The sequence below is a fragment of the Ochotona princeps genome, chromosome 6, assembly GCF_030435755.1.
Source record: "Ochotona princeps isolate mOchPri1 chromosome 6, mOchPri1.hap1, whole genome shotgun sequence".
In the NCBI taxonomy this organism is placed as follows: Eukaryota; Metazoa; Chordata; class Mammalia; order Lagomorpha; family Ochotonidae; genus Ochotona; species Ochotona princeps.
This window is the reverse complement of record NC_080837.1, coordinates 45,609,158-45,634,601: the sequence shown is the minus strand read 5'-3', so window position 1 is coordinate 45,634,601 and position 25,444 is coordinate 45,609,158. Positions and strand designations below refer to the sequence as shown.

At 46.9% G+C, this 25,444-nt stretch overlaps 1 protein-coding gene across 1 annotated transcript in view; it reads right to left on the bottom strand.

Annotated features, from left to right (window-relative positions):
* The window catches only part of LOC131480479 (X-linked retinitis pigmentosa GTPase regulator-interacting protein 1-like), a 30,400-nt gene extending 5,430 nt beyond the window's left edge, over window positions 1–24,970 (bottom strand). Inside the window, exons 1-6 of the mRNA XM_058665396.1 lie at window positions 24,866–24,970; window positions 20,127–20,259; window positions 12,957–13,204; window positions 6,393–6,492; window positions 5,428–5,559; window positions 1,520–1,625 (exon numbers count right to left, since the gene is read on the bottom strand). Of these exons, the coding sequence (XP_058521379.1) occupies window positions 1,520–1,625; window positions 5,428–5,559; window positions 6,393–6,492; window positions 12,957–13,204; window positions 20,127–20,259; window positions 24,866–24,950 (804 nt within the window). The 5' untranslated portion in view covers window positions 24,951–24,970. The remainder of the gene's footprint in view (window positions 1–1,519; window positions 1,626–5,427; window positions 5,560–6,392; window positions 6,493–12,956; window positions 13,205–20,126; window positions 20,260–24,865) is intronic.
* Window positions 24,971–25,444: the final 474 nt, after the last annotated feature.

Sequence of the window (25,444 nt, the reverse complement as noted above, 5' to 3'; positions counted from 1 at the left end):
ATCAGCAGATGGAAGATCTTTCTCCCTGTCTCTCCTTCTCTCCGTATATCTGCCTTTCCAATATAAATAAATAAATAAATAAATAAATAAGACTAGAAGCATTTGCGAAATAATGTGAGAAGCATGGGTTGGGAAGTTGGTCTCATTGAGATGTTTTAGCCCATACAAAAGCAGACATACCAAGGACACTGATAACAGTACTGCGAACAGGACTACCATCTTCATCACTCTCACCAGAGAAACAAGAGTCAGCTTTCACATCTCTTCTTCCCTCACTCCTTTCCCTTTGGTGAGAAGGCCATTCTACCTCATGAATCTCTGCAATCCCTTTCTCTGTTGGTCTCTGTGACTGCCTATTAGACTCTTTCCCTGCTTCTTTTGGACCCATGCAGTAGTCACCTGCTACCCTTGGCTAGATTTGACTATGCTCTTTTGTGTCCCTCATGTGCTACACTGGGACAGGCTTGTTGTTTACCTGCCCCTTTTGCTCACTGAGCAGTAACTGTCTACGTATCTTTGTAATCACTGTAACCCAGTACTCTGCACCATTCCTAGGACTCAATAAATATTCGCTCACACACACAATCGTGCTGACCTATTTATTAGACCTTAATGCCTGCTTTCCACCATTCAGACATTACTGTCCACAGCGCAATCAAGAGCTAAGAACCCTGGTGCCAGGTGGGACTTGATCCTGCTCTGCTCCTCACTATTTGCATGACCTGAGTGAGTTACTTACCATCTTTGAGACCCAGTTCCCTCAAGCAGCAAACGTATTTACATTGAGTTCTGCTACCAACTTTCATGACACCATGACTCAAAGTGCCTAGAACATAGTCGAGCAACTAGAAAGTGTTCGGCAATAACGACTCACTCCCTTCTCCTGCCTGCTCTTGGCTTTCACTGTCACGACCCTCCAAGATCATGTGTGGTCCGTAATTGTACTCCAAGGTAATGCCACTTAATTCCACCTGGGCAGTCCAGACTTGACCTTTCTAACAAAGAAATATTGGGAAAAAGAATAGCCCCTATGGGTCCAGCATAGTCCTTGGAGCTAAAGTCCTCACCTTGAATGCACCGGGATCCCATATGGGTGCCGGTTCTAATCACAGTGTCTCCGTTTCCCATCCAGCTCCCTGCTTGTGGCTTGGGAAGGCAGTCGAGGACAGCCCAGAGCGTTGGGACCTTGCACCTGTGTGGGAGACCCAGAAGAGGCTCCGGGCTCCTGGCTTTGGATTGGCTCAGCTGCAGTGGTTGCAGCTGCTTGGGGAGTGAATCAACAAATGGAAGATTTTCCTGTCTTTCCTCCTCTCTTATATCTATCTGGCTTTCAAATAAAAACAATGAAAATAAATCTTTAAAAAAAAAATAGCCCTTACAAGCCTTGTGATTGAGACAAGGAACTTACTCTCTCAGTCATGCTCTCAAATGTACAATGAAGGAGAGATTACCGGTCTCTTTACTAGGTGGGTTTCTCCCTCCCTTCCCCTAGGATGCACAGCTGATGATGGCGCCTCACCCCTTGCACATCTTTTAACTGCGCTTTGGTTACAGCCAGCAAGGTACTTCTTTCATGTAAGAGCTTTTTAAGCCGAATCAGCTCCACGTTGTCCTTAATGGAAGCTCTGCGGAAAGAAGATGGTGCTTCAGAGCCCTGAGGATGCAGAGTGAAGTCCCTCCGTCCCTGACTGTGCCCCACGAAGGACATCATGCTCTTGTCCTTGGCCTTCCGCCACAGCCCACAGCAGCCCAGGTAGTGTCTGAACCGTTGGCTAAACGATCTCGCCTCTGCACTTTGCCCTCACACTAACTGAGCTTTGATAGACCACTAGCATTAAACTCGGCATTCTAAAAATTTTTATTAATTTTTAATTTTTATTATTTCTTTCTTTGCTGTGGTGCTCATGGTTTCCTAATACCTCTGCAAAGTCCAGCTAGGTCTAAACTTAGAAACCAGGAAGTTGGGGATCTAGTGTAGGGGGACATGAAGGAAGATGATTATTTCCGAGCCTATGAGATCATGTTTTCTTTACCATGTGAAGTAGACCTTGGGAAGGACGTGGACTTGGAAATCACCAGGCCTTGCTACTCACTAGGGTCACATGGAGAACTCTTTCCAATGGCCTGACCTGGACTCCTCTCCAAAATGCTGAAAGGGAATCTCTGTGACAACGCCAGACCTGTCTGGTTTTAAATTGGCACATATTTACAACAGTTTTACTTCTAATTGCCCAAATTTGGAATTAACCAAAACGTCCTTCTGAAGGTGGATGAATAAATAAACTACAGTGCAGTTGTAAAATGGCCTGCCATTCAGCACTAAAAAGCAATGAATCATCAAGCCATAAAAATTTATAGAGGAGGGCACAGCACAATAGCCTAATGGCTAAAGTCCTTGCCTTGCATGTGCCAGGATCCCATAATGACACCAGTTCTAATCACAGTGGTCCTGCATCCCATCCAGCTCCCTGCTTGTGGCCTGGGAAAGGAGTCGAGGACGGCCCAAGGCTTTGGGACCCTGCACCTGCGTGGGAGACCTGGAGGAAGTTCCTGGCTCCTGGCTTCAGATCGGCACAGCACCAGCCGTTGCGGCTCACTTACAGAGTGAACGATCGGACAGAAGATCTTCCTCTCTGTCTCTTCTCCTCTCTGTATATCTGACTTTGCAATAAAAATAAATAAATAAATCTTTTTAAAAAAATTCATGGAGGAAACGGAAATGCACATTACTAAGGGCAAGAAGCCAATATGGAAAGCTTGTGTCATGTATAACTCCAACCACATGACATTCTGGAAAAGGTGAAACCAGAGAGACTTAAAAGAAAAGGTCAGCGGATGGAGACATAAACCAGGAAGCACAGAGGCTTTCTAGGGCAGCGGAACTACCCTGTGATCACATACTGGTGCATTCATGTCACTCCACATTTGTCAAAATCCATAGAAGGCATGAAACCAAGGACAAGCCCTGACTGTCAACTGGCTTTGGGTGATAATCATGTGTCTGTATAGATTCATCCACAGTCAGCAATGTGTCGACAGTGGAGGAAGCCGCATGTGTGTGTGTATGAAGTGGAGTATTTGTGTTAACTGTTTCCTTCTCAATTTTCCTAAGAAATTAAAACTACGAAAGAAAGAGAGAAAAGATGAGGCTCCCACCAAGGCGTGTATGTGCTGGAATGGGGGCTGCGTTCTATCTAGGAAACAGTTGTAGTCACCCTAGGCACTAGTGTGGGCTGGGATTGGATACACCAGGCCGGTTCAGATCCCAACACCATCTGGTGTTATGGAGAACCAGGGTAGATGTGGGACTGACTAGGCTGGGTCTCACTCCTCTTCTGAGCCATGTGTGAGCTGTATGTGGGCATGGACGAGCCATGGCTGGGCTGAAACATCCAACATCAAGAACCAGAATGGGGTGAAAGCCAGCCAGGAAAAGCCACTGTTCCTGCTAGGACAGGAGGTGAACTGAGTAGGGTTGGCTCAAGAACCCCCTGGCAAGCGCAAAATCTGGCATTGGGAGGGGTTCTGATGGAGGAGCCTGGGCAACTCCTCTGGCAGGACACAGTCCCTGCAGGTAAGCACAAGAAGCATGATAGGAAACAGCCCAGAATAGGCCATGGAAAGTTTCCCACTGGCATACATTCGGCATGGGTCAGGAGCAGACCAGGCTGAATCAGTTCATGTCAACCACTGGCAAATCCGATCGCCAGAACAGAGTGTGGGATGGGCCGGGTTTGGTTGCGACACAACCAGTACACATTATGGAATGCCAGGGCGTGGCTCCCTGTACTGGATGTGAATGCAGCACCCATCCAGCACACGTGAGATCCAGGAAGGAAGGGGCAGAGCTGGCGGGGGGATTAAGGGGCTGGTCCCCTCACCAGTCAGCTACTCCCACTGGAGAGTTTTGGCTGGGATAGAGACAGACCCGACCAAGCAAGGCTATAACACCTGTGCGCTGCATGTGGACTAGATCAGGGCCGCAGCATCAGCTGGCAGAAACTGGCACTGGGGACTAATTCTGTCGAGTCAAATCTCAGGACCACCTAAAGAGTGCATAAACCGGGACAGAGAGACCTGGGAGGGAAAAGTGGGTTCCCCCTTCTTGGGTCACTATTCCCGTGGGAGGGCATGAAAACTAGGACGGGGGCTGGGATGGCTAGATAGAGAGGCACTCAACAACATCTGGGAGGGCTGGATGGTTGAGTTGGTTAGATAGAACTAAGCTCTAATACCCATTGACAAGTACCAGAGCCAAATGGGATGGGGGACAGACTGGCCTTCTGCTACACATACTGGCAAACCAGGGTAGGGGGCGGGCTTGGTGGGGGTTATTGTGGGTCGCCCCAACTAGGCTGCAGCTCCCACTGGTTGATGTAAGGGCCGAACCAGACTGGACTGCAACACCCATTGGTTCCAGTGCAACTCGGGACTGAAAACAGAACCAACCCAGCAGTTGCAACCACCAGCTGATCGGGGTGATGGACTGTGCCGGGCCCTGTGCTTGCTAGAACATACAAGAAACTAATCTGGGAATACCGCAAAGTATCTTTGGAGATCTCCCCAATCGAACTGCTGGACTCAGAACTCTAACCAAGAAAAGACAGAAGACAGAACAGGACAATCATTCATCTCAGCTATATGTTGGCAGCAAATTATGGGGCAAACGGAGACTTTATGATGGACCATATCAATTGGTGGACGACCTCATCGAGCGAAACTGGCAGCGATTCATAACTGCAGAACTATTAACACCACTCGAGCACATATCTCAGAGCATGCCCCACATCCGGGACTTAGGGTGGGCGGGAAACCGGGTGGGGCTTCTCCCTCAATATCCCCCTTTACCTCAGATACGTGATGGAAACAATATGGACATAATAGCATTACCCACTTTCCTATCCCCCTAAACCTTTTTTTTTTTCCTTCTTTTTCCTTTAACTGTAATTAACTATGTAAAGATTGTCAACAACAATACAATAAAAAGAAAAAAAATTAAAAAAAAAAAAGAAAAAAAAAAAAGACAAATCTTTATATAAAAAATTAAAAAAAAAAAAAAAAAAGAAAGAGAGAAAAGAAAATATAGGAAGAAAAGAAAGAAAGAAAAGAAAGAACGTTAGTTAAAGAAAAGAAAAGTAAAGTAAAGAAAAATAAAGTAAGTAAGTTAGTTCTCCAGAAACTGATGCACAGCAAGGCCTCAGCGCTCCTATCTGCGAATGAAGGCATTGAAATGATTTTCCTTCTAAGCAGTGTGGCAAGCATTTGAATACAGGCCAGCATTAACTTCTGGGTTTAATCCAGTTCTTAACTCCCATGGCTTCCAGGTCTAGTTCTCTGATTGAAAATGAGAAAAAAGCAAGACACAGATAAGGATCTCCTACTCCTACTCCTTGTTGCTGGTTGAGGCTTGGAAAGCCACATACTCACCGAAGTTCTGTGGCTTTCTGGGCACACTCCAAGGAGTTGCTCTGTGCAACACGTTCATCTGTGGATTCCATTTTCTCGGATGATGTGGGTGACACTTCTACTTGCTTAGTGTCATCAGCCAGAATGTGGGCACTATTAGGCATATAAAGACCAATGCATTTAGCCAAAATTGTAATTAGCTGGAAGAAAGGACCCTATGAGGCCCATTAAACACAAAAAGGAGAATTAGAAAGCGTTGTGAGAGGGACTTAGAAGGGACTCCCACATATACACAGAAAAGTCAGAGGAGTCATAAACCTGTTGCATGTCAAGATAACCTTCCAAGGGCACAGCGTCATGACCAAGCAGCTAAAGTCCTCGCCTTAAACGTGCTGGGATCCCAGATGGGCACCGTTTCTAATCCCGGCAGCTCCTCTTCCCATCCAGCTCCCTGCTTGTGGCCTGGGAAAGCAGTTGAGGACGGCCCAAAGCTTTGGGACCCTGCACCCATGTGGGAGACCTGGAAGAGCTCCTGGCTCCTGGCTTTGGATCAGCACAACCAGCCACTGCAGTCACTTGGAGAGTGAATCATTGGATGGAAGATATCTCTCTGTCTCTCCTCCTCCTATGTGTGTGTGTGTATATATATTTATATATATATATATATATATGACTGCAATAAAAATAAATAAATCTTTAAAAAAACATAATTTTCCAAATTTTCAATGAAAGCAAAAATCAATTACAACCTAAATGATGAAAGTATAAAGGCAAAATGAGGGAATATCGTCACCTGAGGAAAGGGTCTACCTTCTCTGGAGAACAGAGCTGGGTGTTCCAGTTGTAAGCAATACAGTTGGAATTTGACCTCAGCTTGAATTTCACTCTCTGATTATATTGGAAAGACTAACTCACCTATATTCACTTGATGCATTTTCACTGAAAGCTGCAGGAATAACAGAGAGGGATAAATGGAAAGAACTCACAGTTCGCTGGGTTCACCAATGATTTCACCTCTGGTTTTTTCATTTGTTGCAGGGTCCTTGAACATGGGAGGGGCTGTGTAGCTCAGCCTGTCACTTGGTGCTGAAAATTTAGGCAGAAGATATGATTCTAGTGGCTGCCGTTGTGGTGGGCTGAGTTAAAGTATCGCCTTCAATGCCAGCTGGTTCAAGTCACAGCTATGCTATTTTAGATCCAGCTCCCTGAATATGCACTTGGTAAAGCAGTGCAAGCTGGTCCAAGTGCTTGGGCACTTGCACTCATGTAGGAGACCTAGCTGAAACTCCAGGCTTCTGGCTAGCTCAGCCCAGTCCATCAGAGCTATTTGGGGGAGTGACGAGCAGATCGAATACCTCTCTCTGTGTGACTTTAAAATAAATAAAATATTTTTAGAAATGTGACTCTAGGGTTCGATGTGGCAGCCCCGCCTTGCATGTACCAGGATCCCATATGGGCCCCAATTATTGTCCCACTGTTCCACTTTCCATTCAGCTCCCTGCTTGTAGCCTGGGAAAACGATCGAGAACAGCTCAAAGCTTTGGGACCCTGCACCCACACGGGAGACCCAGAAACTCCTGGCTCCTGGCTTCAGATTGGCTTAGCTCCAGCTTTTGCGGCAGCTAGCGGAGTGACCCATTGGACAGAAGATCTTCCACTCTGTATATCTGCCTTTCTGATAAAAATAAATAAATCTTTTAAAAAAAAGGGCAAGAAAGAAATGTGATTCTAGGGTCAAGCATAATGGCTCAATGGCTAAGTCCCCACCTTGTAAGCACCAGTATCCCAGACATGCCAGTTCATATCCTTCTTGCTCCACTTTCCATTCAGCTCCCTGCTTATTACCTAGGAAAGTAATGCAGGATAGCCGAAAACCTTGTGACCATGCACCCACATGGGAGACCTGAATGAAGCTCTGCCTTCAGATTGCCTCAACTCCAGCTGTTGTGGCAATTTGGGGACTGAACCAGAGGATGCAGGTTCTTTTTTTTTTTTTTCTTTGTTTTTTTTTTTTTTTTTCTAAGTCTCCCCTCCTCCCAATAAATCTGATCTGCCTTTCCAATAAGCATGTCTTTTTTTTTTTTTTTTTAAGAAATAAAGAAATGTGACTCAAAAAAACAGTATCCACTGGAACACCAGTCTGAAAGTGCTAGATGAAGGCAATCTAGAGACCTGTCGGAAATCCATTCATGACAAAGTTCTCTTAAGTCGGCACAGAACTGCTACTACAGACTTTATCAGCTATCAGGATAACATATACTCAAGTGAACAGGATAAATAAGAAACAAGCTCTTTCCTGGCTCTTATCCCTCCCCCTCTTACCCCGCTCTTACCCCACTCTTCTCTCTCTCCCCTTCCCTTTTTCTCCTCCGGACTTTCACCACCTCTACCCGTTCCTGCCCCGTTGGAATAAACCTCCTAAGATATAAAAAAAAAAAAAAAAAAGAAACAAGATGCAGGCCCATTCCAGGCAGAGATTGTGTGTTAAATGCATTTTTAAAAAGATTTATTTATTTTTTTTGGAAAGTCAGATTACAGAGAGAAGGAGAGACAGAAAGATCTTCCATGTGCTGGTTCACTCCCCAAGTGGCTGCAATCTCCAGGAGCTGAACCATTCCAAAGCCAGGAGCCAGGAGCTTCTTCCAGGTCTCCCATGCAGGTACAGGATCTCAAGGCTTTACTACTGCTTTCCCAGGCCACAACCAGGGAACTGGATGGGAAGTGGAGCAACTGGGACACCAATCAGTGCCCATAGGGGATGCTGGCACATGCAAGGTGAGGATTTTACTACTATGCTGTGGCGACAGACCCTGAATGCTTTTTAAAAAAATTGTATTTATTTTTAATTGACTTAGGAAATGTAGGCGCAGCAGGATCGTCCATATACTGGCTCATTTCCCTCAAACCCCAAATGCTCACAACAGCCAGCGCTGGTCTGAACACATCTCTCACTTGCACGGCAGAGATCTGACAACTTGACTTGTGAACTGCTGTCTCTCAGGTGTGCATCAGCAAGAAGCTGGAGTCAGAAGCAGAGCTGTGGAACACAGGTACTCCAACATTGTGGCAGAGGCGGAAAAGAAGAGAGATTGTCTCACATACTGTCTCAACTCAGGGTTTGTAGCTAGCGGTAAAGTATAATTGTTTTTTAAAAGTATAACAGTTGTTGGGCCCGGCGGTGTGGCCTAGCGGCTAAAGTCCTCGCCTTGAAAGCCCCGGGATCCAATATGGGTGCTGGTTCTAATCCCGGCAGCTCCACTTCCCATCCAGCTCCCTGCTTGTGCCTGGGAAAGCAGTTGAGGACAGCCCAATGCATTGGGACCCTGCACCCGCGTGGGAGACACGGAAGAGGTTCCAGGTTCCCGGCATCGGATCGACGCTTACCGGCCCGTTGCGGCTCACTTGGGGAGTGAATCATCGGATGGAAGATCTTCCTCTCTGTCTCTCCTCCTCTGTGTATATCTGGCTGTAATAAAAAAAATGAATAAATCTTTGAAAAAACAATATAACAGTTGTCTATTCCCTACCTAGTTGGAAAATTACTGTACCATTTTCAAAAGTCAAATGAGTTTAAATAATTATGAGTTGGGCCCAGTGCAGTTCCCTAGCGGCTAAAGTCCTTGCCTTGCACATGCCCAGGATCTCATATGGGTGCTGGTTCTGATCCCAGTGGCTTCTGCTTCCCATCCAGCTCCCTGCTTGTGGCCTGAGAAACCAGTCAAGGACGGCCCAAAAGCCTTGGGACCCTGCACCCGCGTGAAAGACTTAGAAGAGGCTCTGGGCTCCTGGGTTCGGATCGTTTCAGTTCTAGCCATTGTGACTACTTGGGGAGTGAATCAGCAGACAGATCTTCCTCTGTTTCTCCTCTCTGTATATCTGACTTTGCAATAAAAACCATAAAATAAATATTTAAAAAATAATTATGAGTTACAGTTCTGTAAGTTCCCTTGAAAGATTTTTCTTTTTCTTAACTCAAAACTGTCAATGCTAGTCAAGACATGATTCCATGGAAACTTTAAATTCAGCTTACATCTACCTGTCCTGTGATGGGTTTATATCTTTTTTTTTTTTTTTTAAGATTTATTCATTTTATTACAGCCAGATATACACAGAGGAGGAGAGACAGAGAGGAAGATCTTCCGTCCGATGATTCACTCCCCAAGTGAGCCGCAACGGGCCGATGCGCGCCAATCCGATGCCGGGAACCTGGAACCTCCTCCAGGTCTCCCACGTGGGTGCAGTGTCCCAATGCATTGGGCCGTCCTCAACTGCTTTCCCAGGCCACAAGCAGGGAGCTGGATGGGAAGTGGAGCTGCCGGGACTAGAACCGGCGCCCATGTGGGATCCCGGGGCTTTCAAGGCGAGGACCCTAGCCGCTAGACCACGCCGCTGGGCCCGGGTTTATATCTTAATGCTAAAAAGTTTCATGTATTCCATTGCATTTCTTGGGTTTGTTTCAAAATTTGAGACTTAAAGGAGTTAACATAAACTGATATAAATCTAGTCTATAATCTTAAAGTACTTAAGTCTAATGTTTACTCTAACAAAGATTAAAATCAAACAATTCTTTTGCATCTAAGCTCTAAAGCTCAAGTATTCAAATTAGGGTTTCCAACTGAACCCATGACATTAGGTTGGGCGAGATTATAATATATAGTATATACAATGATATATAATATGTCATATATGAAATACATGATATTTTTTTATCTAGACTTCAACAAGGAGAAGCACTCAGAGCTCAAGCAACACTCCAGGATCCTCTGATGACTTCTGCGTTCTACTAGGGACCTCTAGATTGACCCCTGAATCATCCTTACTGCTTCCATTCCTCAGTGTCCCCTTTCAGCAGGAAGCAGCTAAAGCGGTTGTCATCCCCTGTCCCTAACAGCAGTTAGAATCCATTCTCTGGGGACGAAATGTGAGGGAGTCAGACAGGACAGTGGCAGTTAGGGTCTCTGGTCCTTTGTGAAATTATCTTTAGCTGTTTGAATGGCAGAATTGGAAAGAGAGAGCGAGGGGTCTTTTATCTGCTGGCTCACTCCTGTGTCTCCCTCAAGGGTACAAGGACCCAAGCGCTTGGGCCATATTTTGCTGCTTTCCCAGACACATTAGCAAGGAGCTGGGTTGGAACAGGGTAGCCAGGACTTCAAAACCAGCGTCCTGTAATGGCCTACTTGTGATATCAGCCGTAGCTTAACCCACTGTGCTACAACTCTGGTGGCTAAGACCTTTCATGTTCTGAAGTATTTATTCCTCAGCGGGGCTTCAGCATCTCCAACTTGCTTATTTCATGAAAGAGGAAATTGAAGCTTTAGGGATTTGAGAGGCGTGGTTGGGATCGTAATTGTGTCACATAATACAATGTAATTACTGAAGTTAAATAATAAATATATAAAAAAAATATATATATAAAATTGAGGCATGGTAGCACAGTGGCTTAAGTCCTAGGCTTGCATGCAGCAGGATCCCATATGGGCACCACCTCATGCCGCGGAGGCCCTGCCTCCCACCCAGCTCCCTGTTTGTGACCTGAGTAAACAGTCAAGGACAGCCCAAATCCTTGGGACCCTGCACCCTCGTGGGAGTCTTGGAAGGAGTTCCTGGCTCCTGGCTTTGGATTGGCTCAGCTCTGGCTGTCCCAGCCACTTGGGGAGTGAATCAGCAGACAGATCTTCCTCTCTGTCTCTCCTCTCTGTATATTTGCCTTTCCAATAAAAATAAATGTCTGGGGCTCGGCGGTGTGGCCTGGTGGCTAAGGTCCTCGCCTTGATCCCATGTGGCCACTGGTTCTGGTCCCGGCAGCTCCACTTCCTCTCTGTCTCTCCTCCTCTCAGTATGTCTGACTTTGTAATAAAAATAAAATAAATCTTTAAAAAAAAAAAAATAAAAAATAAATAAATGTCTGAAAAAAAAAAAAGATACTATTTCCGCAAGTTCACGGGTCTTTACTCCAGTGGAGCCCCTTCCTGTCACTACAGCAGGAACCCTTTTTCTTCTTTTCTTATTTAATCTTGCTTTATGAACTAGAATTGTCTGCATGAAAGTTCTATCATGTGAGACAAGAAACAAAGTTGCTAAGGTTTCTTGTGTCAATTTCCCTGCAACAGTTCCATGGGCTAAGGTAGTTAGGATGTGTACAAGATGCTTGTTTCAGTGCAGAAGCTGCCTTTAGAAAGGTAAACCACTAACCACACTCCTCTGGGTTTCCATCTTTGATCCTGATAATGATGAGAAAGTAGTGGTTCCACCTTTCAGAGTTTGAACATATCATGAGAACAGAAAGAAGTTACCAATCAAACCCTTCTGATGGCTTTGTGTTTTATCAGGAGCAAGCAAGGTGGAATTACAATCCCAGCCCTTTGATGTGTTTTGCCTCTAACCTCTGATTATTTTCTGCTGCTTTATCTCCCTCCATCCCATCCCTGCAATGTGTACTTTAAAAATACCACTTCCGGGCCTGGCGGCATGGCCTAGTGGCTAAAGTCCTCGCCATGAACGCCCCCGGGATCCCATATGGGCACCGGTTCTAATCCCGGCAGCTCCACTTCCCATCCAGCTCCCTGCTTGTGGCCTGGGAAAGCAGTTGAGGACAGCCCAAAGCCTTGGGACTCTGCACCCGAATGGGAGACCTGGAGGAGGTTCCTGGCTTCTGGCTTCGGATCAGCACAGCACCCGCCGCTGTGGTCTCTTGGGGAGTGAATCATCGGATGGAAGATCTTCCTCTCTGTCTCTCCTCCTCTGTGTATATCTGGCTGTAATAAAAAAACGAATAAATCTTTAAAAAAAATACCACTTCCTCACTTTCTAGGGCTTTTCCTCTCTTGAAGTCCTGTTCCTGGCTTCTGTGGCAGGAGCTTTCAGTCCAGCTTTGCTCACTGCTTGGTCCCTATGGTCTCTCATGTGAGCCAAGAACCCAGGCCGCCTTTTTTTGCGTCATTTTACCCATAACAACACAGTATGAGCTTTCACTGCAGCAAGAAGAAGACTGACCTGATACTCTGCCAACTTGGAATACAAGAGGAGAAAACAGCACTGATGTGGATCACTTACAACATGACCTCTAGGCTTAGACTTCAGGTGTAAGCTTGGGAAACTCAGAACGCATGGAAATTGCCTGCCGAGGTGCATTTTCCTGCAGGAAGAGCCTTAGCATAGATCCTGGTTTCAAAAGTGTCCACTGCCCTCATAATGCTAAGAACCATAACCTGACAGCTTGTGGGAGTCTGACCACATTGCCCAGCTATGCAGCGGAGGGACTCCTTATTACATTGCTCTCTCACTCCTGGCCTCTCAGTCACATTTTCTCAGTTTTCCACACCCACTACATAGCCTACTAGCAAAATTTGGTTTTCAAGTATCTGATTCTGCAGCAACAAGTCTTCTAGGAGAATTGGAAGCATAGAATTTGACAGCCCATTTAGCGAGGTAGAAAGGAAGGAGTAATTCCAAAAGAACAAAATTGGGGTGAAGGGCAGAATAAGGACCACATGGCAGACAAGGGGATCCCTCCCAGAGTTCAGCCCCCTGGGCCAGGCCCCATGCCTCACCATGCCTAAGTTTTTCCGGGACATGGGCACCAGCTGTGTGGAGTTGTTGGTGTCCCTTGTGGGTGTGATGCAGGACGCGACATGGAGCAGAGGAGCCTACACGCTGAAACTGTGCTTGGAGCGGATGTGTCGCTGGACGCTGTTGCCACCTCGCTTTCTGTCCCTGCTTTGTGGGCACCCGGAGCTCAGGCCTGGAAACCTGGAGGTTCCGGCCTGTAGCAGTGAGGCGGAGCAAGGTGGTTCTCAGCCTGTGGAGAAATAGATTGGGTAGTTTCTCCTTCTAACAATGTTACTAACTCTATAGCTTACTCCATAGCAAGTAACTGTGAATGGATGGGTGAGATGAACCAATTCACTGTGTCCCACTATTTATGCTTAAAAAACAAACAAACAAACAAAACCAGGTGCCCAGTGTGATAGCCTAGTGGCTAAAGTCGTCGCCTTGAATGTGCTGGGATCTCAAATGGGCGCTGATTCTAATCCCAGCGGCCCTGCTTCCCATCCAGCTCCCTGCTTATGGCGTGGGAAAACAGTTGAGGATGGCCCAAAGCCTTGGGACCCTGCATCCACACAGAAAACCCATACGAGGCTCTGGGATCCCAGTTTCAGATCAGCTCAGCTCTGGCCATTGCAGTTGCTTGGGGAGTGAATCATCAGAAGGAAGATTTTCCCCTCTGTCTCTCCTCCTTTCTGTATATTTCACTTTCCAATAAAAATAAATAAATCATTTTTTAAAAAAGGCACTGAATCACTCCCTGGGGATTTCAGGGAGCAAGAAAAAAACGGTCCTTGTTCTCAGGAGCTGATCTGACACAAAGAAGCCTGAGTGATGTTTGAAGCTGGCCTGGTGCTCACCCCTAGGACAGCTACTCTGCTTTACACACCTCACAGAACTAATGAATTGCTGTCCTTATTAAACATCAAAGTAACAATTTCACAGGGCAACAAACACAAGTAGAAAATGGAATAATTACTTGTTCACTCTGGTCAGCATGCTTGTATTAGACAAGGTTTCTCATAAACAACGAAAAGAGACAAACAAATCTACAGCATAATTTTTTCCAAGCACAGACAAAAACAAAATGATAGTCACTCAGAAAAACACCAAGCAGCTGTCTCAACAGGTGACTAGGACAGACTGGGACTTCTTGGCTAATCATAGTTTCAGCCTTGCTCCTTTTTTCCCACTTTTTTATTATATTTTTGACAATCTTTACACAGTTAATTGGGGTAAGAAGGTTCAAGGGCTATAGGAAAGTGGGTAAGACTATTATTTCCATATTTTTCCTTCATGTATCTGAGGTAAAGGGGGATATTGAGGGAGAAGCTTCACCCAGTCTCCCACCCACCCCTGGTCCCAGATGTGGGGCATGCTCTGAGGGTCTTGCTCAAGTGGTTTTGACAGTTCAACAGTTATGAATCACTGCTTCTATTCCCACCACTCCAAACACAATGAGATCGTTGAAGTATCCCCTGAGTGGCATAGTCCATCTTAGAGTCTCCTTTTGCCCAGTATTTCGCTGCCAACATATGGCTGAGGTGGTTGATTGACTTGTTCTGTCTTCTTTTCTTGGTTAGGGTTCAGAGTCCAGCATTTCGATTGGGGCGATTGCCAAAGAAACTTTGTCTGAGGTGTTCCCAGACCAGATTCTTGTATGTACTAGCAAGTACAGGACCCAGCACAGTCCTTCGCCCCAATCAGCTGGTGGTTGCAATTGCTGGGTTGGTTCTGTTTCCAGCACTGTCTTCCACTGGAACCAATGGGTGTTGCAGTCCAGCCTGGTTCTGCCCAGCACATACTCGGCATCACTTTAAACCAGTGGGAGCTGCAGCCTAATTGGAGTGACCCACAATAACCCCCAACAGGCCCGCCCTCTACCCTGGTTTGCCAGTATGTGCAACAGACTAGTCCAGTCCATCCCACATCCCATTTGACTCTCGTACATGTCAATGGGCATTGAAGCCTAGTTCCATCTAACAAGCTCCACTACCCAGCCCACACGGATGCTGTTGGGTGCCTCTCTGTCTAGCCACCCCAGCCCTGTCCTGGTGTTCGTGCCTTCCTGTGGGAGTGGTAACCCAAGAGGGAGGAGCCCACTATTTCCCTCCCAGGCCTCTCCCACTCCCGAATGATACACTCTCCAGGTGGTTCTGCGGTTTAACTTGACAGAATTAGCCCCTGGGCCCGGCGCCGTGGCCTAGCGGCTAAACTCATCACCTTGAACGCCCCGGGATCCCATATGGGCGCTGGTTCTAATCCCAGCAGCTCCACTTCCCATCCAGCTCCCTGCTTGTGGCCTGGGAAAGCAAGAGAACACGGCCCAATGCACTGGGACCCTGCACCCGCGTGGGAGACCTGGAAGAGGTTCCTGGTTCCCGGCTTCGGACTGGCGCGCACTGGCCTGTTGCAGCTCACTTGGGGAGTGAATCATCGGATGGAAGATCTTCCTCTCTGTCTCTCCTCCTGTCTGTATATCTGAATTGTAATAAAATTAAATCTTTCCAAAAAAAATAGAATTAGCCCCCAGTGCCAGCTTCTGCCAGCTGATCCTGCGGCTAAGCCCAAACAACCCTCACCCACTCTTTTTTTTTTTTTTTTGTGTGTGTGCCAGTAGGAACAATCAGCCCAGCCTGGCTTTTCCCTGATCTAGTCCACATGAGGCCCACACGTGTTGTAGCCCTGCTTAGTCTGGTCTGCCCCCCTCCCAGCTCACGCTCTCCAGTGGGAGTAGCTGTCCAGCAAGGGAACACCCCCATATTCCCCTGCCGGCTCTGCCCCCTCCCTCCCTGGTTCTCATGTGTGCTGGTTGGGTGCTGCCGTCACATCCAGTACAGGCAACCTCACCTTGGTATTCCGTATTGTGCACTGTTTTTTTTTTGTCACGACAGAACCTAGCTCTACCCACACTCTGTTCTGGTGTTCAGATTTGCCAGTGGGTGATGTGAACTGATTCAGCCTGGTCTGCCCCCAACCCATGCCAAATTTATACCAGTGGGAAACTTTCCATGGCCTGTTATGGGCTGTTTCCTATCATGCTTCTTGCACTTACCTGCCGGGTCTGTGTCCTGCTAGAGAAGTTGCCCAGGCTTCTCCATCAGAACCTCTCCCAATGCCAGATTTCGTACATAACAGGGGGTCCATGAGCCAGCCCTACTCAGTTCACCTCCTGTCCTAGCAGCAACAGTGGCTTTTCTTGGCTGACTTTCAACCCAAACTGCTTCTTGCTGTTGGATGTTTCAACCCAGCCACGGCTCATCCATAAAACATACAGCTCACACATGGCTCAGTAGGGGCAGAGACCTAGCCTAGTCCATCTTACATCTACCCTGGTCCTCCAGAGCACCAGATGCTATTGGAGTCTAGCCCGGCTTAGTGCATCCAGTCCCAGTCAACACTGTGCCAAGGGAGACTACAACCGTATCCTGATCAGAATGCAGCCCCCATTCCAGCCCATGCGCCCCTTGGTGGGAACCTCAACCCAGTTAGGGTGTCCCCTTTGCTCCACAACCGGGCCTGTTCCCAGTCATAAATCACACGTGTGTATGCCAGTGGTTGCTCTGACTCAGCTTGGCTCAACCCCTCACCCGTACTGGCCCCTTCCGTAGACTATGTGGCTTAGAGTCACTGGTTCACGCAGACCAGTAGGTGCAAGAGCCTAGCTCGGCATGACCTGTGCTCATCCTGATTTCTATATTTGCTTGTGGGCTAAGGATTGCTCAGTCCTGCCCCGGAAACCCCGTTCCATTACCAACTCAAACATTATCCAGCCATTGGAGCTACTTTGCCCAGCTTGTCCTACCCTCAGGTCTGGACCACATGTTCACCAGTGGGAGCTATGACCTGCCATGGAAATTTCCCAAGTTCCTCCACTTGATCCTCTGCCAGACCCAGTTCTCATACATGCCATTGTGTTTTAGGCCAGTGTCCGGCATAGTATGGCCTTCCATTTGGCCTTGTATGAGCTGCTGAACATTGCAGTCCGGCTCACCACACGCCCGATTCAGGATGCATATTCGGTGGTGCTGCCTTGACCAGTCTACATGGTTGTCAGTTCCTTTACCTGTGAATGATGGCAGGCTCCTTGGCCACACCTAGTTTAGTCTATCACCAGCTCAACTCTTGAGCTAATCAGTGGGGTCTGGATTTCCACGGGGTTTGGCCCACACATCCTCCACAGAATCTACCCCCGGATATGGTTCTCTCTTGTGCTAGCTACTTCATGGCCCTGCCTAATGTGACCCTTCTCCTGATCCATCATCATGTCAGGTAATAGGATATGATCCTGCTAGACAAGCCCCGAGCCTTAGCTTTTGCATGGACTGGTGTTCAGTGGTCAGCATTGTTCAGTGGTTACAAGTTCTACATAGGATTTAAAGGAGTTTGGTATATGAGTCTTATCCATAAAGATCATCTGGTCCCTCTCCTCCAACCTACCAGGTCTCATTATCCTCCCTTTTCTTCAAAGGAAAAGTTACTCTGTCCTTGGGAGTCTTTAGGATTGACTGACATCCCAGAAGTGCAGTGGGCTTAACATGAAGCTACCTAAGCAGCAATTCAAAGCCCCAAAATCCCACAGCTGGCCGCCAGGCAGCCAGCAGGAGGAGCCTGGCGCCAAATGGCACACTGGGCGCCCAGGGACAGGTCACTGCATGTACACAGTGGCTGGAATCAGGGGTCCAAGCATGGAGACAACCCCGGCCTGGCACCCACCAGGCTGCTGGAAGTTTTAATCCCCAGACCCCAAGTTAGTTCCCTCCCCAATCCCATCTACCATGCAAGGATGGTGGCAGGGGGAGGGGTCCTCAGGCCTGCCCAGCTCTCCAGACTTCTCCCTTTGGTGAACTCACCATGAAGGGAGCAGCCTCTGGAGTTCGGGTAGGCCCAGGGACAGATCACCGCATAGACGTGGTGGCTGGAATGGGGCTCCGAGCATGGAGATGATCCCAGCCTGGCACCCACCAGCAGCCAATAGGTTGCTGGAAGTTTTAATCCCCAGACCTCAAGTTGGCCCTCTCCCCAATCCCATCCGCCATGCAATGATCCAGCCTTGCTCTTGTCGACCCTGCCTAAAGCTAAGGTTCATTCAGACATTTAGATAACCAAACAGAATTTTCTCTGCTTTCTAGCAGCACCAAATCTGGTGCATCCCTGGATGTTCCCCAATACCCAACTGAAGCCTCAAAACTGCAGTAGGGTCTTACCTACTTACTGCCTTTTGTTCCTCAACAGCTCATTTTCTCTAGCTGTAATGAATTATTAACCCAAGTTGCTCAACCACAGGTATGTCACTGGTAGTTTTTGGCTGGAAGGCACTGACACCAGTATTTTCAAAATGTGTCTTAGAGATAAACTCTGGACTTTCAGAACTCTCATTCTTTCTATCTGCTTATTTCCCCACATGTCGATTTCAGATTCCTTTCCAGATCTCCATCCTGGAGACCTACGTTGACAGCCAATAATGTAAGTTTGTTATAAACAGTATGCTGCAGTTGAGAGCTTATAGTTCTGCTACTCAACAGATGTGATCTTGTATAAGTTATGTCTTTGTAGTTCATTTTCTTCTTAATACTATTCCATTCTTTTAAATTAGTTCATAGTCTTTATACTATAAGAGTACTTGATAATTAATGCCATCACAACACATCTACATGTGGTATAAGATCGATAAGATCTTAGTTTTGCTTTATAAAGACTTCTTCTCACAGAACTGACCCAGCAATTGCAACCACCTGCATAGGCATAAGCTGACTTGGGCGATGGACTGCGCCAGACTCTGTACTGGCATGCACACACAAGAATCAGGTCTGAGATCATCTCAGAGGAAGTTTCTATGGGAGTCCTCCAAACTGAATCACCGGACTCAAAACCCCATCCATGAAGAGAATTGCAGGTTCCATGGTCTGACCGTGGAGTGCATGTGTCAAAGCTGAGCCTCCTCAGTTGCTCAGATGGAGCAGTGGACATGGAGGATATGGCAGAGCCTGCATAGGACACCTGGTACCATGACAGAGGACATAACAAATTGATCAACTACCCCAGCCAAAGTATATTAACCCCAGTGAATATCTGAGTAAATGGAGACTCTAGGGTAAACTATGTCAACTATTGGATTCTGGAGCGATTTTGTCATGCTTGGAGTGGCGAGACTGGCAGTAACTCAGAACTGTTGAACTATCGAAACCTCTTGAGCAGGACCCCCACTGCATGCTCCACATCAGGGAACTGAGGTGGTGGTGTCGGGTGGCTGTCCTCCTTCCCAAGGAGCAAAGGCATTTGGGAGGCTGGGTGTGGCTTCTCTGCTGTCTCCCTTTCTGCCCCCAGACACAGAAAGGAAAAAAAAAGAGAATGTGGAAATGGTGATCTCGCCCGAATGTGGAAATGGTGATCTCGCCCACCTTCCTGTAGCCCTTGACCCTAATGACCCCAATCAACTATCATTAAAAATAAATAAAATTGGGCCCGGCGCCGTGGCCTAGCAGCTAAAGTCCTCACCTTGAACGCCCCGGGATCCCATATGGGCGCTGGTTCTAATCCCGGCAGCTCCACTTCCCATACAGCTCCCTGCTTGTGGCCTCGGAAAGCAGTCGAAGACGGCCCAAGGCTTTGGGACCCTGTACCTGCGTGGGAGACCTAGAAGAGGTTCCAGGTTTCCGGCATCAGATCGGCGCGCACCGGCCATGGCAGATCACTTGGGGAGTGAATCATCGGATGGAAGATCTTCCTCTCTGTCTCTCCTCCTCTCTGTATATCCAGCTTTCCAATAAGAATAAAATTTTTTAAAACTAAATAAATAAAATTAATAATAAAAAGACTATTTATCTTCCTTGCCCCAGCGATTGCTCTTCTGAGTTTCTAACTTTTTCTTGTTTCTTCATCCCCTCTCTTCTGCCCATTCTCTTGCTCTGTAAGTTGAAATAACATCAACCAGGATCTTGATGACACTATGCAGGCTGTGGCCACAGTCTACTGATGGATTTGGCAGGTAAATGGAAAAAAGAAATATTGCTTCAAAATTATTTCTGGAACAAACCATTCTGATAATTGAGTTGTGTTCCAGCATAGATATCTCAGTAAATGCATTACTCTGTATGTGTGTGTATGCATGTGTGTATGTCGCATAAGACTGATGTAGACATAGCTTTTAAATTTTTAAGGAAATCGTTAGGTACCTTTTGATTTCATCTTGTTGCTTCCAAAAAAGTTCCTTCACTGACAGGTGCTCATCACGAAGTCGTAGGAAACCATCTTCCAATTCCTCCCGGTTCAGCTTGCTCAAGGATGGTTGAGCCTTTGCACTCCTACCTGAAGTCCAAGAAGAGATAATGGGAAATCATTTGTACATGCATCCATCACAGGTCATCCATAGAAAATTATTGTTTTAAGCCAACTACTTAAAAGGAAATTCAGGAAGTATCTGAAACGCCTATTGCTGGACCTAAGATGATCTTTCTCATGTCATTGTAGCACAACATATTACTCAACTTCCAGTATAGAAAGTATATTTTTGGGGGAGACAGCAAGGTAGCTCAAAAGGCTACCCCTTTGGGCTCTGGGCATGGTAGTCTAGTGGTTAAAGTCCTTACCTTACATGCACCAGGACACCATATGGGTGCTAGTTCTAGTCCCACTGGCTCTGCTTCCCAACCAACTCCCTGCTTGTGGCCTGGGAAGGCAGTAAAGGATGGCCAAAAGCCTTGGGACCCTGCACCCACGTGGGAGACCCAGAAGAGCTCCTGGCTCCTGGCTTCAGATCGGCGCAGCTTCAGCTATTGCAGTCACTTGAGGAGTGAATCATCAGATAGAAGATCTTCCCCTCTGTCTCTCCTCCTCTCTGTATATCTGCCTTACCAATAAAAATAAAATCTTTAAAATAAAAAAAAGGCTAATCCTTTGACTACCAGCACTGGACCCATATGGTCACCATTTCCTGTCCGGGGTGCTCCACTTCCTATTGAGCTCCTTGCCTGTGGCCTGGAAAGCAGTCAAGGAAAGTCTAAAGCCTTGGGACCCTGCACATTGTGGGAGACCGGAAGAAATTCCTGGTTCCTGTCTTTGGATTGGCTTAGCTCCAGCTGTTGTGGCCACTTGGCAAGTAAACCAGCAGACAGAAGATCTTTTTCTGTGTCTCTCCTTCTCTGTGTAAATCTGCCTTTCCAATAAAAATAAATAAATATTTTAAAAAATGTACTTATTTATATTTACTTGAAAGGCAGAGAGACAGAAAACAAGAAAGAGACAGAGATCCATTCACATCTCCTAATGCCTGCAACAGCCAGAGAGCTGAGCCAGGGTGAAGCCAGGAACATGGAACTAAATAAAGATCTTTCACGTGCTAGCAGGCCCCCAGGATAAATTTTTTAGTAATCAAATATATGATATATATATTCCTGCAAGGCCAGCATAGGAGACCTGGAATAAGTTCCTGGCTCCTGGCTCCTGGCTTTGGATTGGCTTAGCTCTGGCTGTTGCAGCTACTTGGACAGTGAATCAACAGACTGAAAATCTTCCTCTCTGTTCTCTTCTCTTCTCTGTACATCTGACTTTCTGTTAAAAGTAAATAATTTCGGGCCCGGCAGCGTGGCCTAGTGGCTAAAGTCCTCGCCTTGAATACCCCGGGATCCCATATGGGCGCCAGTTCTAATCCCGGCAGCTCCACTTCCCAGCCAGCTCCCTGCTTGTGGCCTGGGAAAGCAGTTGAGGCCGGCCCAATGCATTGGGACACTGCACCCATGTGGGAGACCCGGAAGAGGTTCCTGGTTCCCGGCGTCGGATCGGCACGCACTGGCCGTTGCAGCTCACTTGGGGAGTGAATCATCGGATGGAAGATCTTCCTCTCTGTCTCTCCTCCTTTCTGTATATCTGACTTTGTGATAAAATAAATAAATCTTAAAAAAAATCTTTAAAAAAATAATAATAACACTGTGAACATTCTGATATATCTCTCTAAGACATACATGTAATCTTTCTGTATTTTTCTTTTATACCTAAAAGTGGATCTGCATGCTCAGCTGTACCATATAAGAACTTTTAGTGGTTGCACTCAGTACACACATGGCAGTACACAAGTGTCCTGTGCTTCAAATAACATAACTATACGAGGTACCCAATGAAAATAGAATCAACAGTATCTGTGATAAGGGTTGAGGAATGGGAGTATAAAAACAATGTTACAGAAACATCATAATATATGAGTAGGAGAGGTTTGTTGTTGCTGAACCACTTCTTAAATTGCGTGTCTCTGCTTAGTGGGGATGGAAGAGGAAGCATTCAGACATATAAGTGAACCTACATGTTAGTTCTTGGCTTTAGCAGTGGTGGCATAATAGGATTGATATCTTAAGAACTTAAAATTAGGGCCCAGCGCAAAGGCCTAGCTGCTAAAGTTCTCTCCTTGAACACGGAGGGATCCTATATGGGCGCTGGTTCTAATCCCAGCAGTCCAGATTCCCATTCAATTCCCTGCCTGTGGCATGGGAAAGCAGTTGAGGATGGCCCAAAATCTTTGGGACTCTACATCTTTGTGGGAAGTTCCTGGTTCCTGTCTTAGGATCAGCACAACACTTGCCTTTGTGGTCACTTGGGGAGTGAATTATTGGATGGAAGATCTTCCTCTCTGTCTCCTCCTCTCTGTATATCTGACTTTGCAATAAAAAAATATATCAATCTTAGAAAAAAAAAAGAACTTAAGATGAGAACTGAGTCAGAGCAACCACTGGCATACACACGTGTGATTTATGACTGGGAACAGGCCCGGTTGTGGAGCAAAGGGGACACCCTAGCTGGGTTGAGGTTCCCACCAAGGGGCGCATGGGCTGGAATGGGGGCTGCATTCTGATCAGGATACGGTTGTAGTCTCCCTTGGCACAGTGTTGACTGGGACTGGATGCACTAAGCCGGGCTAGACTCCAATAGCATCTGGTGCTCTGGAGGACCAGGGTAGATGTAAGATGGACTAGGCTAGGTCTCTGCCCCTACTGAGCCATGTGTGAGCTGTATGTTTTATGGATGAGCCGTGGCTGGGTTGAAACATCCAACAGCAAGAAGCAGTTTGGGTTGAAAGTCAGCCAAGAAAAGCCACTGTTGCTGCTAGGACAGGAGGTGAACTGAGTAGGGCTGGCTCATGGACCCCCTGTTATGTACGAAATCTGGCATTGGGAGAGGTTCTGATGGAGAAGCCTGGGCAACTTCTCTAGCAGGACACAGACCCGGCAGGTAAGTGCAAGAAGCATGATAGGAAACAGCCCATAACAGGCCATGGAAAGTTTCCCACTGGTATAAATTTGGCATGGGTTGGGGGCAGACCAGGCTGAATCAGTTCACATCACCCACTGGCAAATCTGAACACCAGAACAGAGTGTGGGTAGAGCTAGGTTCTGTCGTGACAAAAAAAAAACAGTGCACAATACGGAATACCAAGGTGAGGTTGCCTGTACTGGATGTGACGGCAGCGCCCAACCAGCACACGTGAGAACCAGGGAGGGAAGGGGCAGAGCCGGCAGGGGAATATGGGGGTGTTCCCTTGCTGGACAGCTACTCCCACTGGAGAGCGTGAGCTGGGAGGGGGGCAGACCAGACTAAGCAGGGCTACAACACGTGTGGGCCTCATGTGGACTAGATCAGGGAAAAGCCAGGCTGGGCTGATTGTTCCTACTGGCACAAAAAAAAAAAAAAAAAAAAAAAAAAAAAAAGAGTGGGTGAGGGTTGTTTGGGCTTAGCCGCAGGATCAGCTGGCAGAAGCTGGCCCAGGGGCTAATTCTGTCAAGTTAAACCGCAGAACCACCTGGAGAGTGTATCATTCGGGAGTGGGAGAGGCCTGGGAGGGAAATAGTGGGCTCCTCCCTCTTGGGTTACCACTCCCACAGGAAGGCACGAACACCAGGACAGGGCTGGGGTGGCTAGACAGAGAGGCACCCAACAACATCCGTGTGGGCTGGGTAGTGGAGCTTGTTAGATGGAACTAGGCTTCAATGCCCATTGATACGTACGAGAGTCAAATGGGATGTGGGATGGACTGGACTAGTCTGTTGCACATACTGGAAAACCAGGGTAGAGGGCGGGCCTGTTGGGGGTTATTGTGGGTCACTCCAATTAGGCTGCAGCTCCCACTGGTTTAAAGTGATGCCGAGTATGTGCTGGGCAGAACCAGGCTGGACTGCAACACCCATTGGTTCCAGTGGAAGACAGTGCTGGAAACAGAACCAACCCAGCAATTGCAACCACCAGCTGATTGGGGCGAAGGACTGTGCTGGGTCCTGTACTTGCTAGTACATACAAGAATCTGGTCTGGGAACACCTCAGACAAAGTTTCTTTGGCAATCGCCCCAATCGAAATGCTGGACTCTGAACCCTAACCAAGAAAAGAAGACAGAACAAGTCAATCAACCACCTCAGCCATATGTTGGCAGCGAAAAACTGGGCAAATGGAGACTCTAAGATGGACTATGCCAATCAGGGGATACTTCAACGACCTCATTGTGTTTGGAGTGGTGGGAATAGAAGCAGTGATTCATAACTGTTGAACTGTCAAAACCACTTGAGCAAGACCCTCAGAGCATGCCCCACATCTGGGACCAGGGGTGGTTGGGAAATTGGGTGGAGCTTCTGCCTCAATATCCCCCTTTACCTCAGATACATGAAGGAAAAATATGGAAATAATAGTCTTACCCACTTTCCTGTAGCCCTTGAACCTTCTTACCCTAATTAGCTATCTAAAGATTGTCAAAAATATAATAAAATATAAAAAGAAGAACTTAAGATGAGAAAAAACAAAAATGAAAAAGAAAAAAAAAGAATTTAAAATGTTGAGAATGCTGAAGAGATGAAAGATATCATTATGAAGATTAGCAAACTCCTGCACATCAACATTGTTTGATTCTCAAAGACAACCATCCTCCAGCACTGGAATTACCTTTTGACGCTGGTAATGTCAGAGGTATGAAGTCCGTGTCTCTCACTGGCAGGTCCCCTGATGTGTGGTCCAGCAGGTGTGACATCTCTCCAGTTCTCAAGCTGTAAGAGATCCCAAAGAAGAAAAGAAGAAAAGCTTGGCCAACTAATGCAAATTTAGGAATTCTTCTAGAGATTATACTTAAGGTTTAGTAGGAGTTTCTAAGCAATTCCAAGATGATATATAGCATGTAACAGTTAGTGTTGTGGTGGTGCTGTCCAAGAGGAAGGTGCAGTGGGTAAGTTGCTACTTGGGATACCTATATCCTGTATCTGAGGGCTGAGTGTGCATCTTAGCTCCTCCACTTCCACTGCAACATTCTACTGATGCACAACCTAGGGCGCAACAGATTACAGCTCCTGTGCTTGGCTACTTGCCTCTCTTTTGGAGAACTGGATTGAGCTCCAGGCTGCTGGCTTGGACCTGGCCCATCCTTGACTGTGGGGATTTGAGTGATGAAATAAAATATGAAAGATTCCTGTCAGTCTTTGCCTCTCGGACTGGAGGATTCAATAATAATGACATTATTTATTCAAAATG